The sequence below is a fragment of the Mixophyes fleayi genome, chromosome 12 (assembly GCF_038048845.1).
Source record: "Mixophyes fleayi isolate aMixFle1 chromosome 12, aMixFle1.hap1, whole genome shotgun sequence".
In the NCBI taxonomy this organism is placed as follows: Eukaryota; Metazoa; Chordata; class Amphibia; order Anura; family Limnodynastidae; genus Mixophyes; species Mixophyes fleayi.
Genome location: NC_134413.1, coordinates 30,572,600 through 30,589,367, shown reverse-complemented (window position 1 = coordinate 30,589,367; position 16,768 = coordinate 30,572,600). Strand labels below are relative to the sequence as shown.

At 39.0% G+C, this 16,768-nt stretch overlaps 1 protein-coding gene across 1 annotated transcript; it reads right to left on the bottom strand.

Moving 5' to 3' along the window:
• On the bottom strand, positions 1 to 11,711 carry LOC142108996 (spectrin beta chain, non-erythrocytic 5-like). Its single transcript, XM_075192974.1, has 6 exons — positions 11,592 to 11,711; positions 10,152 to 10,319; positions 6,614 to 6,730; positions 5,406 to 5,563; positions 172 to 400; positions 1 to 51 (listed from the first exon to the last, which is right to left on the bottom strand). Exons 1-6 carry the CDS (start codon positions 11,709 to 11,711, stop codon positions 1 to 3), a joined length of 843 nt encoding a protein of 280 aa, XP_075049075.1.
• Between the last annotated feature and the right edge of the window lie 5,057 nt (positions 11,712 to 16,768).

Here is a 16,768-nt window from a genome sequence, read left to right as displayed (position 1 = left end):
CTACAGCCTATATCTACTGGGTAACCCAGAAATGCAGAGAATGCCGTCTATCTGTGCAGATAAACCAGTAACTCTTATGGAGCACAAGCAAATATACGTCTCTAATCTTCGTGCAAACATTGATTCCTGTTAGCAGTATGGGGACACACAACATTGAGATGAATTACTTACATTTCCAATCCTCTTCTGGACTGTTTGGCCTTGTTTCATTTTGGAGAAGTAGTGGTAATACAGAGACACATATGTCATGATGGACCTCTCATCTGGGTGTGGAACGGCCACATCTTCAGCATCCAGGAGCTTAGAGATGCCCAGCTTTGTGTCTGCTACATCAAAGGCGTTATTCAAGTTGTACAAGGCCTTGGTTTTCGTCAGAGAATGGTAGTCAATGAGATCAGGCCTGTGATACAGAGAACATATTATTGCCAGACACTGAATGGGTTTGCTAAATACACACTTGCTTAGATTATAAATAAGTCTGAGATACATGTTCCTTTTGGACTCTGTGCTTACCGAACATGATCATCTTATACATAAGAGAGCGCTAAATAGTTACAATTTCATTCTGAATACTCAATATGAGAAATGCTTTAATGCAGCCATCCATACTACAGAATAAGGGACATTTAGAGTTGGATGCACATCTGTTTTATAATCTTACCTAATCAAGTTGGAACATGGTACCAACCATACAACAACTTGTAAGCATTTTCTTTGATTTTTACGTAAACTGAGCTGGAAGAAACGAGTTTCAAATTTCTTCCCAGTTCTCTCTGTCCAAGGATTCTCCAATATCTAGTTCCCAAAAATGTTCATGTGGATCATCAGACAGAGACCGTGGACAGCGTTCGGCATACGGTGTAGAGACTAAACCTTTAGTGGAAGCCTGTCTCAAACAAAGTGGTCAAATATGGTGGGAGGCCTCAGGGGCAAACGGAGGATTTGCTAGGGGGGTTTCCACACCACGCCACCAGTGGGCGTGACCAGCATGCATGGGGGCGTGGCTATAATATTAGACAGTGCTTGGCTGCTCTCCAACTCTTCCTATCCCCATAATATACATGTGCAATGCTGCGTGCACTACTGTTAGGTGCACGCAGCACTCCCTTTTCAAGCAGAGCCGTGTGCAGGGTCCAGCCACTTCAATTATACGGTGCTCCAGTCTTGGAGGGGGGTTTACAGGCAATAGGAAACCCCCCCCCCCTCGGTTTGCCTATGGGCCTTGCTATAAAGCGAAGAACCCTTAGATGTTTATTATTTGCAAGAATTTATAAAAAGCTTATGTGAATCTCAAGTGAAACTAGTAAGCCAATAAATTGAAGGAAAGAGGTTAACCGAGTCAAATCGCTGAGAAATCTGATGCCAGCTGCCAGCCTAGGAGTGGAGAATGATGGGGCTAGACCAGGCGTAAAGTTGAGGAATAGTGCCATGTCTTGTATTAAGCTATGTATGAGCTAAAATATAGAGGACACTCCTAAAATCAGCAGACCGTGTGCCAGACCTTTCCTGCGCCTGAGAGCTTAATATAAACTGGTTAGAGTCCAAGAGGAGAGACCCCAGCAAAATGCTATGAAAGCAAATAAAAATAAAAAAACACACAAAAAAAAACCTTTAATAGTCTTTATTTAAGTAGGAAGACTTTATTTAAAGAGCATATGTCATCATTTCTTGGAGGCTGCATCAATGGCTATGAGAATGCAACCAATCAGTTCACTAGAAACAAGTGTCATAACTTCATGACCATTATTCCTGTTTCTTAGTGAAAAAAAATAGGTGAAAATGATCTCAAAGGCAAAAAAAAACAAAACAAAAAACAATGCAGGAACAAATCTATGGGACTCTATGATGGAATAAACATGACACGCCATTTCCTAAGAAAGCAAAAACTGTATAAACAAAAATAATCCATAGATAAAGAAGAAATTGAATATTCAGCAACATTTAACATTGATTCACGTTAACTAAATTAAACAAAAATGTTAATTTACTCAGACCACAGACCAGGTGCCAAAAAATGCAGCATTACAACTACAAACACTAAATACTGTACAGCATATTCAGTTCCATCCACTCACAGGGGTTTGTTGGTGAACAGACCAGAAGAACATGCTCTAAAACCATAATATACACATAAGTATATGAATCATAAACATATTTGCATGGACCTCGATGCAGTAAATAAATACCCTGCGCCGGGCCCCTCAAAATATTTCTGGAGCCTGGTGATGCCATATACCTTCCATTCATTTCCCTAACACACTACTTGGGGCAGCACGGTGGCTTAGTGGTTAGCACTTCTGTCTCACAGCACTGGGGTCATGAGTTCAATTCCCGACCATGGCCTTATCTGTGTGGAGTTTGTATGTTCTCCCCGTGTTTGCGTGGGTTTCCTCCGGTTGCTCCGGTTTCCTCCCACACTCCAAAAACATACTGGTAGGTTAATTGGCTGTTATCAAAATTGACCCTAGTCTCTCTCTCTGTCTGTCTGTGTGTGTATAGTAGGGATTTTAGACTGTAAGCTCCAATGGGGCAGGGACTGATGTGAATGAATTCTCTGTACAGCGCTGCAGAATCAGTGGCGCTATATAAATAAATGGTGATGATGATGATGGATAGCTGCTTCACTTGTCCCCTGCTCTCATTTGTACAAAATGTCATTGGACTTAAGGGTGCGGCCGCCAATGGAAAGGAAGGGACAAGATAAAAAAAAATTAAAAAATTAAAAATACAAAAATGAGCATTTCAGAAAAAAATGGCGGGTGGGTGTCAACAGATGGGTGAGTAGAATGGATATCGTGCCTCTTGGTATGCGGATTTCACACAATTTTGTTCCCCATAATAAATATATATGAATTGTAATATTGTATTTTTACCCACGCAGGCATGCAAAGCATTATAATTACTATATAACTCACAGATCATATCGTGTTTATGGTGGAGCAAAGGTTAAATATAAATACACTTTTGTTAATGGTTATGTGTTTGAAGTAACATTTCAAAGACAACAGTTAAACAAAGACAGTGTTCACAGGAGAATCATCGTTATATTGTAGGTAAGCGGAAGGTGGGTTCTCCCTCTAGACCAGAAATACTAAATTAGATGTCAATTATTGAATTAAGATGTTTCAATCAGACCTGTTGCCAGAGGTGTATAAAATCAAGCACCTAGCCATGCAGTCTCCATTTGCAAACATTTGTGATATAAAATGGTCCGTTCTGAAGAGCTCAGTGACTTTAAGCGTGGTACTGTGATAGGATGCCACCTTTGCAATAAGACTGTTCGTAAAAATTCATTCCTGCTGGATATTCCACAGTCAACTATAAGTGATATTATTAGAAAGTGGAAACGTTTAGGAACAACAGCAACTCAGCCACGAAGTGGAAGACCATGTAAAATCACAGAGTGGGGTCTACGACTGCTAAGGCGCATGGTGCGTAAAAGTCGCCAACGCTCTGCTGATTTCATAGCTGAAGAGTTCTGAACTTCCACTGGCATTAATACAAGCACAAAACAACAACCCACAACAAAAACTGTGGAATGGGTTTCCATGGCCGAGCAGCAGCATGCAAGCCTCAAAACACCAAGACCAATGCCAAGCGTCAGATACCCGACACAGGACTGTGGAGCAGTGGAAATGTGCTATTTGGAGTGACTAATCACGCTTCACTGTTTGGCAGTCAGATGGGCGAGTCTGGGTTTGGTAGATGCTGGGAGAACGTTACCTGTCTGACTGTATAATGCCAACTGTAAAGTTTGGTGAAGGAGTTATAATGGTATGGGGCTGTTTTTCAGGGTTTAGGCTATGCCCCTTATCTCCAGTGAAGGGCAATTTTTATTTTTTTTAACAAGTGTTTATTGACGGTCACATAGGAAAAACAATGCAGTACAATTACATGTTGTATCATACAAAAAAAAACAAATCAATCAATACTTAAATTAATAGAACAGAGCTCTCCATGTATTGGAGAGGAAATTGGTCAGATTTTATAAGATAATGTGAAAGAAAGACCAGTATATTTTTTATATTTAAAAGAAAAAGTAAGGAAAGATGAGAAAAAGAGAGAGAGAGAGAGAAAGAGAAAAGTGAAAAAGAGATAGGTAAAGGAGGGGAGGGGGTGGCGTGGTAGAGATCACCCAAGAATTAACAGCTATGAGACGAGGAGTGGGAGGGTTGCAGATGGGTATGGAGTATGACTAAGTAAGACTAAGTAAACGTGGAGCTGTATTGGAAGTATGACATCCATGGGTTCCAGACCTTGTTAAAAGATTTGGCTGTGTTTCTTATAATGCTAGTCATGTACTCCATCCGATGAGTTTGCCAAATCCTATTAGTAACAGAGATAAGTGAAGGGCAATCTTAATGCTTCAGCATACCAAGTAATTTTGGACATTGCTATGCTTCCAACTTTGTGGCAACAGTTTGGGGAAGCCCCTTTTCTATTCCAACATGACTGTGCCCCAGTGCAGAAAGCATCAACTACCAATACATGGTTTGATGAGTTTGGCATGGAAGAACTTGACTGGCCCGCACAGAGCCCTGACCTCAACCCCATCGAAGACTTTTGGGATAAACTGGAATGGAGATTGTGAGCCAGGCCTTCTTGTCCAACATCAGTGTCTGACCTCATAAATGCTCTACAGAATGAATGGGCACAAATTCCCACAGAAACATTCCAAAATCGTGTGGAAAGTCTTCCAAGAAGAGTGGACGCTGTTATCGCTGCAATATCATCACAGTCCTTGTTGGTGTAATAGTCAAGCGTCCAAATACTGTTGTCCATATAGTGCTCTATATATATATATATATATATATATATTTATATATATATATATATATATAGTCTGTTGTATAGCATCAGCCATTTAGGATGATCTAGCCTCCATGTATTCATATACAGTACATCATGTGCCCATATCCTAACCAACATGGACAGCGATGAGCTACTACAAATGCCTGGATGATAATTTTCTAACACATATTACCTCTATAATATAACCAAAGTTGCTCCAGGTAACCAGTCACAAGAGCGCTAGAAAAATGTATTTTGCTATAGTGATGCAGTTTTTAAGGCATTTCCAGGCTTTGAGCTTTTACCAATGCAATCTATTGTATTGGTAACGCACAGGAAATAAGTCACACTGTATTCTAGAATTTTAAATGCTGCGTTCAAATTTTAGAACGCAATGGGGGAATGTCATATTTTACTCTTACTTATCCTATTTTTAATGTGCCATTAATTAATTTCACTTGGATTCAGAAATGTCCAGTGACAGCCTCTGTTAAGCTTGGATTTATAATTTTGTGTTTTCCTGAGTAAAATAGTCTAAGAGGAGAAACAAAGCCTTATTCTAATTCAGAAGACTAGAATTTGTACACAATCTTTTCAACAAGTCCTACAATTACCTGTGAGCATGGATGAGAGCATTGAACGCAAGGCCGTCCCGCCAGCTGCCTGAAAAGTCCTGCACGTCTACATTCGAGTAGGGGGCCGTTTTAATTTGACACCATATAAGAAGAGCTTCTTTAGCAGATGCCTTAGCTGCACTTGCACCAAATTCATCCTGGTTAGAATGAAAAATAAAAGAATCTAGTGAGTAAGACGACAATTACACAATATAGATTACACCATAATCTACAATTTTTCTAGTGCAGGCTAGGAAAGGAAAGAGAACCTCTGATAAGATGCTGTGGGTAACACCACTTATTGAACTGTTTATTGGAATCATCAAATATTACCTAAAAGTCCCAACCACAATTATTTATGGATCCCCTGGGGGTGTCCACGTATGGACACTTCTGGCATTGCAGGCCACCACTTGAATGCTCCTACTGTGGGGTAAACGTGTCAATCTATTGAAATATTTTAGAGTCCATGTCATGTATTTTTGCAGTTGGCAATATGTTTCCAACTGACAGCTAAAAAAATGGTTCATCAAAAATCTGGCATGGAAGGGGGTGTTACCAGGTCCAGATTTACCCAATTTGCAAAGCAGGAAACATCCAATTCGTTCATTGCAGTCTATGTGGCATAGCCCTTAAGTGTGCACTCTAAGAAAAACAATAGAACATTTATACCCAGGACAGAAAGAGAAAAGTGCAAATAAAAGTTATGTTCTCCATGTAGGACATATAAAAACAAATACCTTCTGCCAAATAAAAGAAGACGTTGACACATATCTGTGGCGGTTATGAATTACTCTGAAAGCTGTATTTCCTCATCACACAAAATACAGCTACACACAGGAAGATTTGTCTACAGCAACAGCTGGTTAGGGCCAGAGAGCAGAACATTTGATCAAATTCTGACAGGCTGCAAATTAACTTTTTGGACAGCAAAATCCTTGCAGTCTGGTCGTTCAGCCCAACTGCTGAACTACAAGAATTACTAAATCTGATCTGTAAGATTCTATTACACAACCACCATAATTACAAATAATATATTTGCTCTTGATTATTTATTAGAATCTTACAGGGTGTCTCAGAGAGATTCAGTTAATGAGATATACATACATAAAATCACAAGCACACATTCATTTAATGGCCTGAATATATACAGACTTTTAGCTACAGGCCCATTGTGCTGGGGTACTATATTTTTACATGACTTTTACCTTATCCAAGGTGATGGAAGCTATTTGGAAGCGCAGAATAATAATCCAAATAAGGCCCAAGATTAACGTGCGATCTCCATCCACAATATTCTCTGGCCCAATTAATTTCACAGGCATCTAGTATAATAACGAAAAATATATAAGATTATGCAGGGCGCTTGGTCTCCATCCTTCTATGCTTACAGTTGCTGTATTGCCTGGCCAACCTGTGGCTCTACAGGTGTTGAGAAAGTACACGTCCCAGAATGCTTTGCCAGAAGATAGCCAGCGGATAGCTGGCAGGGCACGATGTCAGGACCCTCTTAAGAACATCTTTGGCCCCCGGGCACAGCAGTGCACCGGAGCCCCTATATATATATATATATATATATATATATATATATATATATATATATATATATATACAAAAAAAATAATAATAATTATATATATGGGCCCTGCAGCCCGTCGGAGGAAGGGAAAAAAAAAAAACCTGAAAAAAAAGAAGAGAATACTTACCGTGCTGTCAGCTGGCGATCCGGCTCCCTCCATGGTCTCCTCCTCCGTCGCGCTCCGCAATGGATGTCGGGCGGGCGTGATGACATCACGCCCGACATGCACTGCGAGCACGACGGAGGAGGAGACCATGGAGGGAGCCGGATCGCCAGCTGACCGCAAGGTAAGTATTTTCTTCTTTTTTTTCAGGTTTTTTTTTTTTCTCCTTCCTCCGACGGGCCCCCCTGGGCTGCAGGGCCCCCGGGCACCTGCCCATTGTGCCCAATGGGAAAGACGGCCCTGCACGATGGGGCTTGATGGGTTTCACAACACCTTGAGTGCCATTGGTCCGCCAGGCCTGCTGTATTATCTTGACATCATCATAAATAACACCAGTTTGATGCAATACTAAATTATTTTTAATCGGGGGGATATTTAGCATTTAAAAATATAATACGCTCACCTCTTACCTTTTTTCCTTTTCTTCTTTTTCTCTCCTCTCTTTCCCTATACCCTCTTTTTCTTTCTCTCCTCTCTCATTAAAAACTTGGGGTCATTCCCTGCTACTACATTTAAAGGTTCGTTTGACTAAGTGTTTGCTGGATCTGTGCTGAGCAATGATTTGATCACTTTTTGTCTATTGCTTTCAACTGTATTCTTTTTGTCAAACGTCTCTTATTGTTATACTGACCTTGCAAAATAGAACTTTAAAAAAAAAATATATATATATAATACGCTTAGGCCACATATGACATTACAACAGTCGTGGATCTACAAGTCCTAGCAAAGCATGTCAGCCAGTGGTTGCCAGGCCATGCTGGAGATTTTAGTCGTACTTGCCAACCTTATGTTGGCCGGGTCTGGGAGATCCTGGAGGGCACGAGGGGTGTATGGGCGGAGTTTCATGAATTGCGTCATTTTGGCCCCGCCCTCGGTGACGTAATGCCTGTTTGGGTGGTAAAAAGAGCCCAAACAAGCATTACATCAATGGGGGCGGGGGCCAAAATGGCACGAACGCCCCGCCCCCTCTGCCTGTACATGCCGGCTCTAATTTTATTGAAGTGGGCAGATGCGGGAGAATCGCCAGCTCTCCCGGAATCCCGGGAGACCTACCCAAAATTCGGGAGTCTCCCGGACATTCCGGGAGAGTTGGCATGTATGTTTTTAGTTCCAAACACAGATTGCTAGCCACGGGTTGCTAATATCAAAATCAATTCAGGAGGTTAATTTATCTCCTTTCTTTTTAGAAACAAGTGTTCAGGTCTCACAAGGTTACACAAATTGTGCAATAAAATGAAATTACAAAAATGAACAGGAAGAGAAACACTTGACTTATCAGCAAGATAACGTAGCTTTGTAGAAAAGAGCCAGCTTTAGGAGCTTATCAGAAGTAAATATATTTTAAATATATATTTTAAAATAAAACCATGATAAAGAGGGAGGGTATGTAACAAATGACTTCCTGTTTATAAGCCTCTTGTCGAACATTTCAGCTATGATGGCTGGTAGCAGAGACTAATAGATTGCACCAAGCTGCATTCCAAATTGTAAATACAATGTAAAACATTATTTAAGCACAGAATGTTTTACATATATATTTCTATATGATACAAGATGCCTTTTCTTGTCAGATCAACATGTATTTTAGGTTTGTAGTCCTTCAGATTTGATGTGTTCTGGACAAGGGTAATATTCTGCTTAATCTTTTGATACAATCAGCCAGGTCTGATGGAGCAGTTCGTTAAACCGATTCTGGTCATAGAGAAACTGCAAGACACATTACAGCACACAGCTTTGTTAATGTAAACTTCCCATGCAGATCAGCATGGTATTGCATTATATCCTGTAGCAAGTTTACCCTTTAATATAGACACTGGGCCAGACATTTAATCATCTACAGATGCGCAGAAAATTACCAAATTTATTATGTCTGAGACATTTCATAGAGCTATAACAGGTCTTGAACGTCTAACGACTTCAGTGAAATCCAAGTTAACGTAATTGTGGAAAATCTATAAATTACATTTATTATTTTTTTTTGTTTTCACTAGTGTTCTTCCAAAGCCAGCATTATATATTCCATGACTACAATGTACCAAAAGATCAGCAAAGACATATTAAGAAATGTGCCTGTTAACTTACATTTTACAGTAATATTTTGCTAGGTTATGTGCATTGCAGAAATATATATGTAGTACACACACTGTAAAGGGTATAGTAAGGATATATATATATATATATCTGTTGCCACTTCCCTCATTCATTCATCTTATTTACTGCAGACACTGCACTCCCTAAAATACTGGTTCTTTTGATAAACACTAAGTAGCAGTAAGTTTAATGAGTAAAATCAAATAAATTAGTAGAATGGTAATAGAAATACTAAAACATATTTCCCTATCATGAGATCTGGTCCTTATGGTACGATTCTAGGCATAGATTGAGAAGGGTGGGTCCGGATTCTAGTTAATATGACGGGTGAGTCCCGTCTAGTTCGGGCTAAGTAACACTAATTTTACTAAATCTGCTCAGATAAACTTTGCATTTTCAGGTGGTGCCTTTGATACTGGTATTTATCTAATATTCATGCATTCACTCATGTTTGTATGCATTTGTCTAGTGAAAACCTGGATTTCCTCCTTTTACATTTACATCAATAATTATAACTATACTCTTTGTATGGTTGTAAGATAATATTAGAACACCCACAGTGATCTCATTTTAAGCTCTGATTGACGGCTGACGCATGTTATGTTTTGTCTTTTTCTTTATCTAACTTGTTTGTTTGTTTCTGTACATTCTTCTTCTGTATGTACTAAAATTCAATAAAATAATACTTGATTAAAAAAAAAAACATATTTCCCTTGTCAAAAATGGTTAATCAAAAGTCACCTTAGAGTTCCATGACCTGTATGAAAGGGTCAAAGAACTTCTTGGTGTCTTCTAACATCCTTATATTTCACATTAGGGCTGGATTATACTATATATCCAGTCATTCAGTCCCTACATTGTAAATAAAAACAAGAAACTTGATAGGGTCACCACAATGTTCTATATGTCTGACCTTGGACTTCAGGAAGGCCAGAGCTTTGCTGTTATTTTCCAAAAAATGGACTCTCATTCTTCCCCGTGCTGGTTTAGGCAGCTGTTCCCCAGAAATGAATTCCAGCAGTCGTAGTAGGTACAACCCATCACATAGCTCGATGTATATATCTGTAACTGGGTCGGTACCCTGCATAGAAACAGAATAATAGATTATACAAATATATCTGCTCACCAGGGATAGTGTACCAAACATATAGAGGGTACAGCAATGGGCATCAACGATGATACGCTGATTTTGCCATAATATGGAGGCAGGTGAATGAACTTCTTTACAAAATGATCCACACAGACCTATTACATGCATAATTCTGATGTAAAATTGTTTATGTATAAATAGTAAGAAAACGTCGGTGAAAACACTAATGTACTGGTCTCAAAATAACACTAAATTGAAGCATTTTCGTTCTAGTATTCTAGTATGGCAGCACGGGGGCTTAGTGGTTAGCATTTCTGCCTCACAGCACTGGGGTCATGAGTTTGATTCCTGACCATGGCCTTATCTGTGTGGCGTTTGCATGGCTTTCCTCCGGGTGCTCCGGTTTCCTCCACACTCCAAAAACATACTAGTAGGTTAATTGGCTGCTATCAAATTGACCCTAGTCTGTGTGTGTGTGTGTGTGTATGTATGTTAGGGAATTTAGACTGTAAGCTATAATGGGGCAGGGACAGATGTGAGTGTGTTCTCTGTACAGCGCTGTGGAAATAGTGGCGCTATATAAATAGATGATTATGACGATGATAGTATTCTATGGTAGCAGCCGGTGCTAATGAACAATGACAAACTTGTTTTAGTAGTTCTGTGTCTCTTGAAATTCACTTCTTCCTTTAGTACCAGCACTGTAAATTTGCACATACGGTCTTAAAATCCATAACTTCAGATGTAAAGTGTAGGTGTCCTTTGTCCATTGTAATCAGAGATAACAATCAGGGCGGGAATCATATCCTACTAATCCCAGGAATGTCATGCACTTAATTGCGCTGTCATACTGCAAACAATAATCAATCACATTCCAGAATACTATCTGTCTACCACATTTATTGCCATACAAAAATAAATCTAATTCTAAAGACATTTATGGTTGCTCTTGGCCTGTAATAGCTGTTCAGAGGTCACAATCTGTACAGGAGCAACCACCTAGAATATTTTTAAAAAGATGAAGTCATCTGTACTTTACTCATTGACAAAACTTCTTTTCCAATAGCACCTCCAGGGTGTAAGAAGGAATTATGCAAAATAAAGGAGCGGAACCTCAAACATCAACATAAATGTAATGTATACGCCAAGCATTTCCTCAAATAAATAACATTCCTGTACTACAGTCATATTAGGTAGTATACAGAGAGACTGAATATACTCTATTTAGATATATAGAAATGATATAGCGTATCATGTGCCTACATGCTCTCTGTAGATGTTGTTCATCCAGTTAGTGAATGTTTTCTTTTGCATAACCATGCGTTGCTCCTGCAGTTTTTTAATATGGTCCTTCTCATATTCCTTATTTCCTTCCTCGTCCATGTTGACCTTGAGAAGAATAAAACAAGCTCATTGTTAGAACAGTAGAATGCTGCAATATATACCTGTGTTTAGAACTAAGTGTTGCATGATCATTTCCTTTAGTCAATTAATTTCTTGCATTTCTTTTGTCACTTATTAAATATAGCATGTGCATTACAAAATTGTGTTCATGATACATTTCCACCACTTTTAACTAAGAGAGCATGTAATAAAGGGTTAATATATGCACACACACACACACACACCTCACAGCACTAGGGTCATGGCCTTATCTGTGTGTAGTTTGTTTGTTCTCCCCGTATATTTTGCGTGGGTTTCCTCCGGGTGCTCCGGTTTCTTTCCACACTCCAAAAAACATACTGGTAGGTTAATTGGCTGCTATTAAATTGCCCTTAGTCTTTCTCGGTCTGTGTGCGTATGTTAGGGGATTTAGATGGGATGTGAATGAGTTCTCTGTACAGCGTTGCAGAATTAGTGGCGCTATATAAATAGATGATGATGATGATATAGAAATTATATATATATATATATATATATATATATATATATATACACACATACATACACACACACATTTATTTTATTCTCTTTAGATTTTGTTAGGATCAAGAATTCACTATGATTTTTCTTTTAATTTGCTTATGTAACAAGTCGGGGGGGGGGGGGGGGCCTGGCGTACTTCCCAGTATTCCCATTTTAAAAATTAGACAATGGAAGTTGAACTCTTGGAAGGTATCTACTGGGTCAGTCTTCTCTTTACAGGTGAGAGTTGAAACACAAAGATTGACCGGACTTTCTTCTTATCCACTAAGGACACGAATCGCGTCATTAGCACCTGCTCCACACTATGCAATGCCATCAATCTCGCCACTGCATAACGAGGGACGTGGCCACGGTCTCTCCTGCACTTGTCACCCGACCTCCCGGAAAAGAGGTTATAAAAATTGGTACAAATGCTATTAATGTAAACACATGAGGGATGGAGCTATACTGTCAGCTTACTAGTGATGGCTGCCCTTAGGCAAATGTTCCTATCCATCTACTGCCAAGGCATTGAAGTGCACCCATCATGCAGATTCAAATATTCTAACATTAATAACATTATTAATAATATTGTGAAGACTGAGAAAAACAGCATTAAAATGTAAAGTTACTAACAAATATACCAATCTTGAGAATATATTTTGTATAACTCGCCTGCTTCTCTCTCTTGTATACTATATAGTGAAGAAAGATATTTCAAATGCAAAAATAAAAATAAAAAAAAGATTATAAAAAAAGTTCAGTAAACATATCATTATGTGGATTATATTGCAACAAGATCTAAATTCACAGTGGGCCTGATTCATTAAGGATCGTAAATGCCAATACGTGCTGTATTTTGTGTAAAATCACTCTGAGCATGCCCAGAAACTAACCATACGCTAGTGAGCGCAGTAACGCCCAGTTCATCTTCGAGCGCAAAGGACCCTTACTACAGTCTACAATTTCATGGGCGTAACGGGGAGAGTAATGGGCGTATGCTCATAGTTATTGTACAGCGAGAGGGCATCAAGCTTGAGCGCACGCAGCAGCATCCGATCCAAGCTCTGGGCATTTCAAATGTACGTGTTGTATCACTTGCACCAGCTACAGGTCAGGTGTAAGCGCCGAGTGATAGTGATGTGACGACGGTCGCCTAGGCATGCTAGAAAATACATGTACAGTAGACATAACATCCTAATAAATGTATTTTATGGAAACAAATAAAAAAAAAATTTAAAACTTTTTTTTTTTTTTGTCATTATTGCCTATATTACCACCAGGTGACATTAATTGAATATTTTTATTACATTTTCTGTGCTTTCTTTTGGGACTTTATACTCCACATATGTATTGGACATATCCTGCAGAGTACTGTCTGCTAGACCAGAGCGTATCTAGACCTGTATCCAACAACAAACGTATCTTTACATCTGCTCCTTGCTGAAGACAGACATGGACATGCATATGTACGATTTATATGAATACGTTTGTTGTGCGTGCCTTAAAGAATCAGGCCAGGCATGAATATTATGGGACTCCATTAGAGTTGGGCACAAATCCAGCTAAAGTACAATCTGTACTGCGATGCAAGAGGTGAAAATGCATTTATTTTTTTAGCAAATACTGTCTTCTTTTGCATGTAGCCAACAAATGCTAGACAGCAGCTTTATTTACACTGCGATTTAGAATTTAGCTATTACATGCCCCCTCTCAACTCTAAATCTGTCCTTATACTTTAATATGGTTCTATCTCCACTACAGTAAACAATTCATGTCCATCTTAAAATCAAATCGCTTTTTTTCTGATTGGCTTGTTTCATTTTTCTTTGAAGGTGAAAGGTCAAACTGACAAATCCACGCTACAGCCACTGTTGCCCCTGGGCACATTCCTATATACCTACTGCTAACTCTGTCCCTCATGCAAACAATTCCTTCTAATACACATGTTGAATAACACAGCTGTGCAAAATTTGGTCTTGTCTTTACTGACGGTGTATTTGCAACTAATATATTACATAACACAACAATTCACAACCAGTGCGTCAGGAAAATTTTGCATAACAGAACAGAACACCAGGCAAGAATGTCTATGTAACATTGTAAAAAACAACAATACAATGAAAATATGCGTGTTATATATGTACTATAATGTAATGGTGTCGGATGCTCTATAAACGGAACTAAGCATGTTATTTCTATAGTGATACCTGCCTAACATAGCCTCACATGAAGACTTAGTTGAACCACTTGGGTCAGGATCCACAATCTGTTACTGGGGAACATAATTGTCAGATATGCAAAATATTTTTTATTGGGAACCACTTTGTGCTATGGAATCTCCATTTTGGTCATAAACCTAAAAAAATGGGCATATACATTCCATATTTCCATGCAATGTTAATAAGTAATAGACATTCCTCATTATCAGAGTAGATCTTTTACGCTGCCTTATAAAAATTCTTGAGAGGTCTCCTGGCAGCATTTTTTTTCCTCTCAGCTCCGGGAATGTTATGATAATCAGTCGCTCATGGGACCTCAGCTGTTAATGTGCCTGGGATGTAAAGTGGTAAAGCTAGCTGAAGAATGCGATATTATGTTACAAGCTAAAGGATTTCCTATTTCTGGGGATTAGATTAAAAATCTCAAATCTGTAACCCACATAAGACCTAGCTAAAGCATACAAGGAGTGAGCACAGCTTCCCTGCCAAAAAGCCACATCTGCTATACACTGTATGACATTGGATTAGTATATATGAACTACATTGGGGGTGCATTAATGTGCTCTATTGGCCGGTTACATTGGCCCGCCAATTTCAACATTTATTGCAGACAAATCTGCCAGAGATGAAGAATGAACAGGTAATCTAAACCCTGTCAAATGTTGTTATAGTGATTTCTCTCAAAACACTGAATAGTTCCGATTTTTGTGACACTAAACAGACAGAGATTTCCAAAGTGACTGGATTTTAGTAGATTGGGGACATTGCAAAATTGGACACTGTTTTCCCTTTAGGAATGTTGGCAGGTATGAGAATGATACAAAGGGAGCTCTAAGAATTGTAACACAGTTGCCCTGTGCTGATGGCATCTATTCCTAAAAAGAGCCCGGTATCCGATCAAAAGTGAAAACTGCAGCGTTGGTGAAGTTCAAAGAACAAACCTAAAAACCAACATCTTAACCATCCAGCCTCAGTTATATTAAAATCATGTTTTTTTACATTTTGTGCCTAAATATATAATTTACACTGTAGTTAGGTTGCCAAACTAATCCATGGACACTTCACTTGTTTACGGAGTTCAGTTTTTTCAATCAAGATTACTACATGCCATGAGCTGCATTCAGCCAATTCTCAATGAGATAAAGTAATCAGATTGGTGTGGTTTATGGTTTATCTCCGACAGACTGTTTAACTTCTGGAGATTGTCCTGGATTTTTTTCTTTACATTTGTCTAATGCAGCGATTCCCAACTTCAGCCCCCTAATGGTCCAGGTTTTCAAGATTGCCATGCTTGATCACAGGTGGCTGAATCAAATGACTGAGTCACTAAGTCACCCGTACTAAAACGTGGATGTACTTAAAGCCTGGACTGTTAGCCCCCCCTGTCAGGATCGGAGTTTGGAAACACTGGTCTAATATGACTATAAAGAGAGAAAGAGGAGAGAAGTTACCTAGGGGTGGGGCTGCAGAGACAGGAATCAAGGGCACATACTTTTTTTTGGGGGGGGGGCAATATCAGGTGGAGGAGGGAGCAAAAGGTAAAAGAGAAACAATTGATTTTAAAAAAATACAATGGGGTCTCTTCGATCTGGCTGTTTAGGACAAATACATAGTGACACTCCTACAAATTCTGTACTGTACCAGAGTAGACATAAAGCAATAAAGACCTCAACAAAGAGGAAGTACGACAAGACTTCTAGTAATAAAACAAACATAATGTATAAGTATCAATAAAATTGCACAAGCTGCACTGCTCTGTGTATCAGGGCATTAGTACTCACACATTCTGTTAGTGCACCAACAAACAGAGTAAAGATAATTCCATCTAGCACTGTCCATAAAAAGCAAAACAACATTAAAAAAATAAAAAATATTCTGAAAGCCTCATGTGACTCATATCACCTTACTCAGATACTAATAATTACTATTATCATAAAAACAAAATTAAGTAGTTATATGAAGTCTTGCCAATTATATTGATGGTTATTACCAACAAGGCCCTAAGCACCTAATTTATCCATCCATTACATTTTGTGTTGAAGTAATAGTTTCCTAAAGTGTCCTCCTCTTAATGGGGGTAGGGTACTGTCGAAGTTGTATAATTGGATGAACGAAAGTATATTGGTTTAATATTGTTTGGCCGTGCGATTGCGATCCGTACGCCACGTAACACGTGGCGTGGTGCGATCGCACGGTAAAATACGCACGCACACACTCGCATTACAACATTTAGTTATTTATAGAATTCATATTGGTTCCGTTACACGGTAATTTATGAGCAGATGGTATTTGGTTTATTATTAGTTTATATAA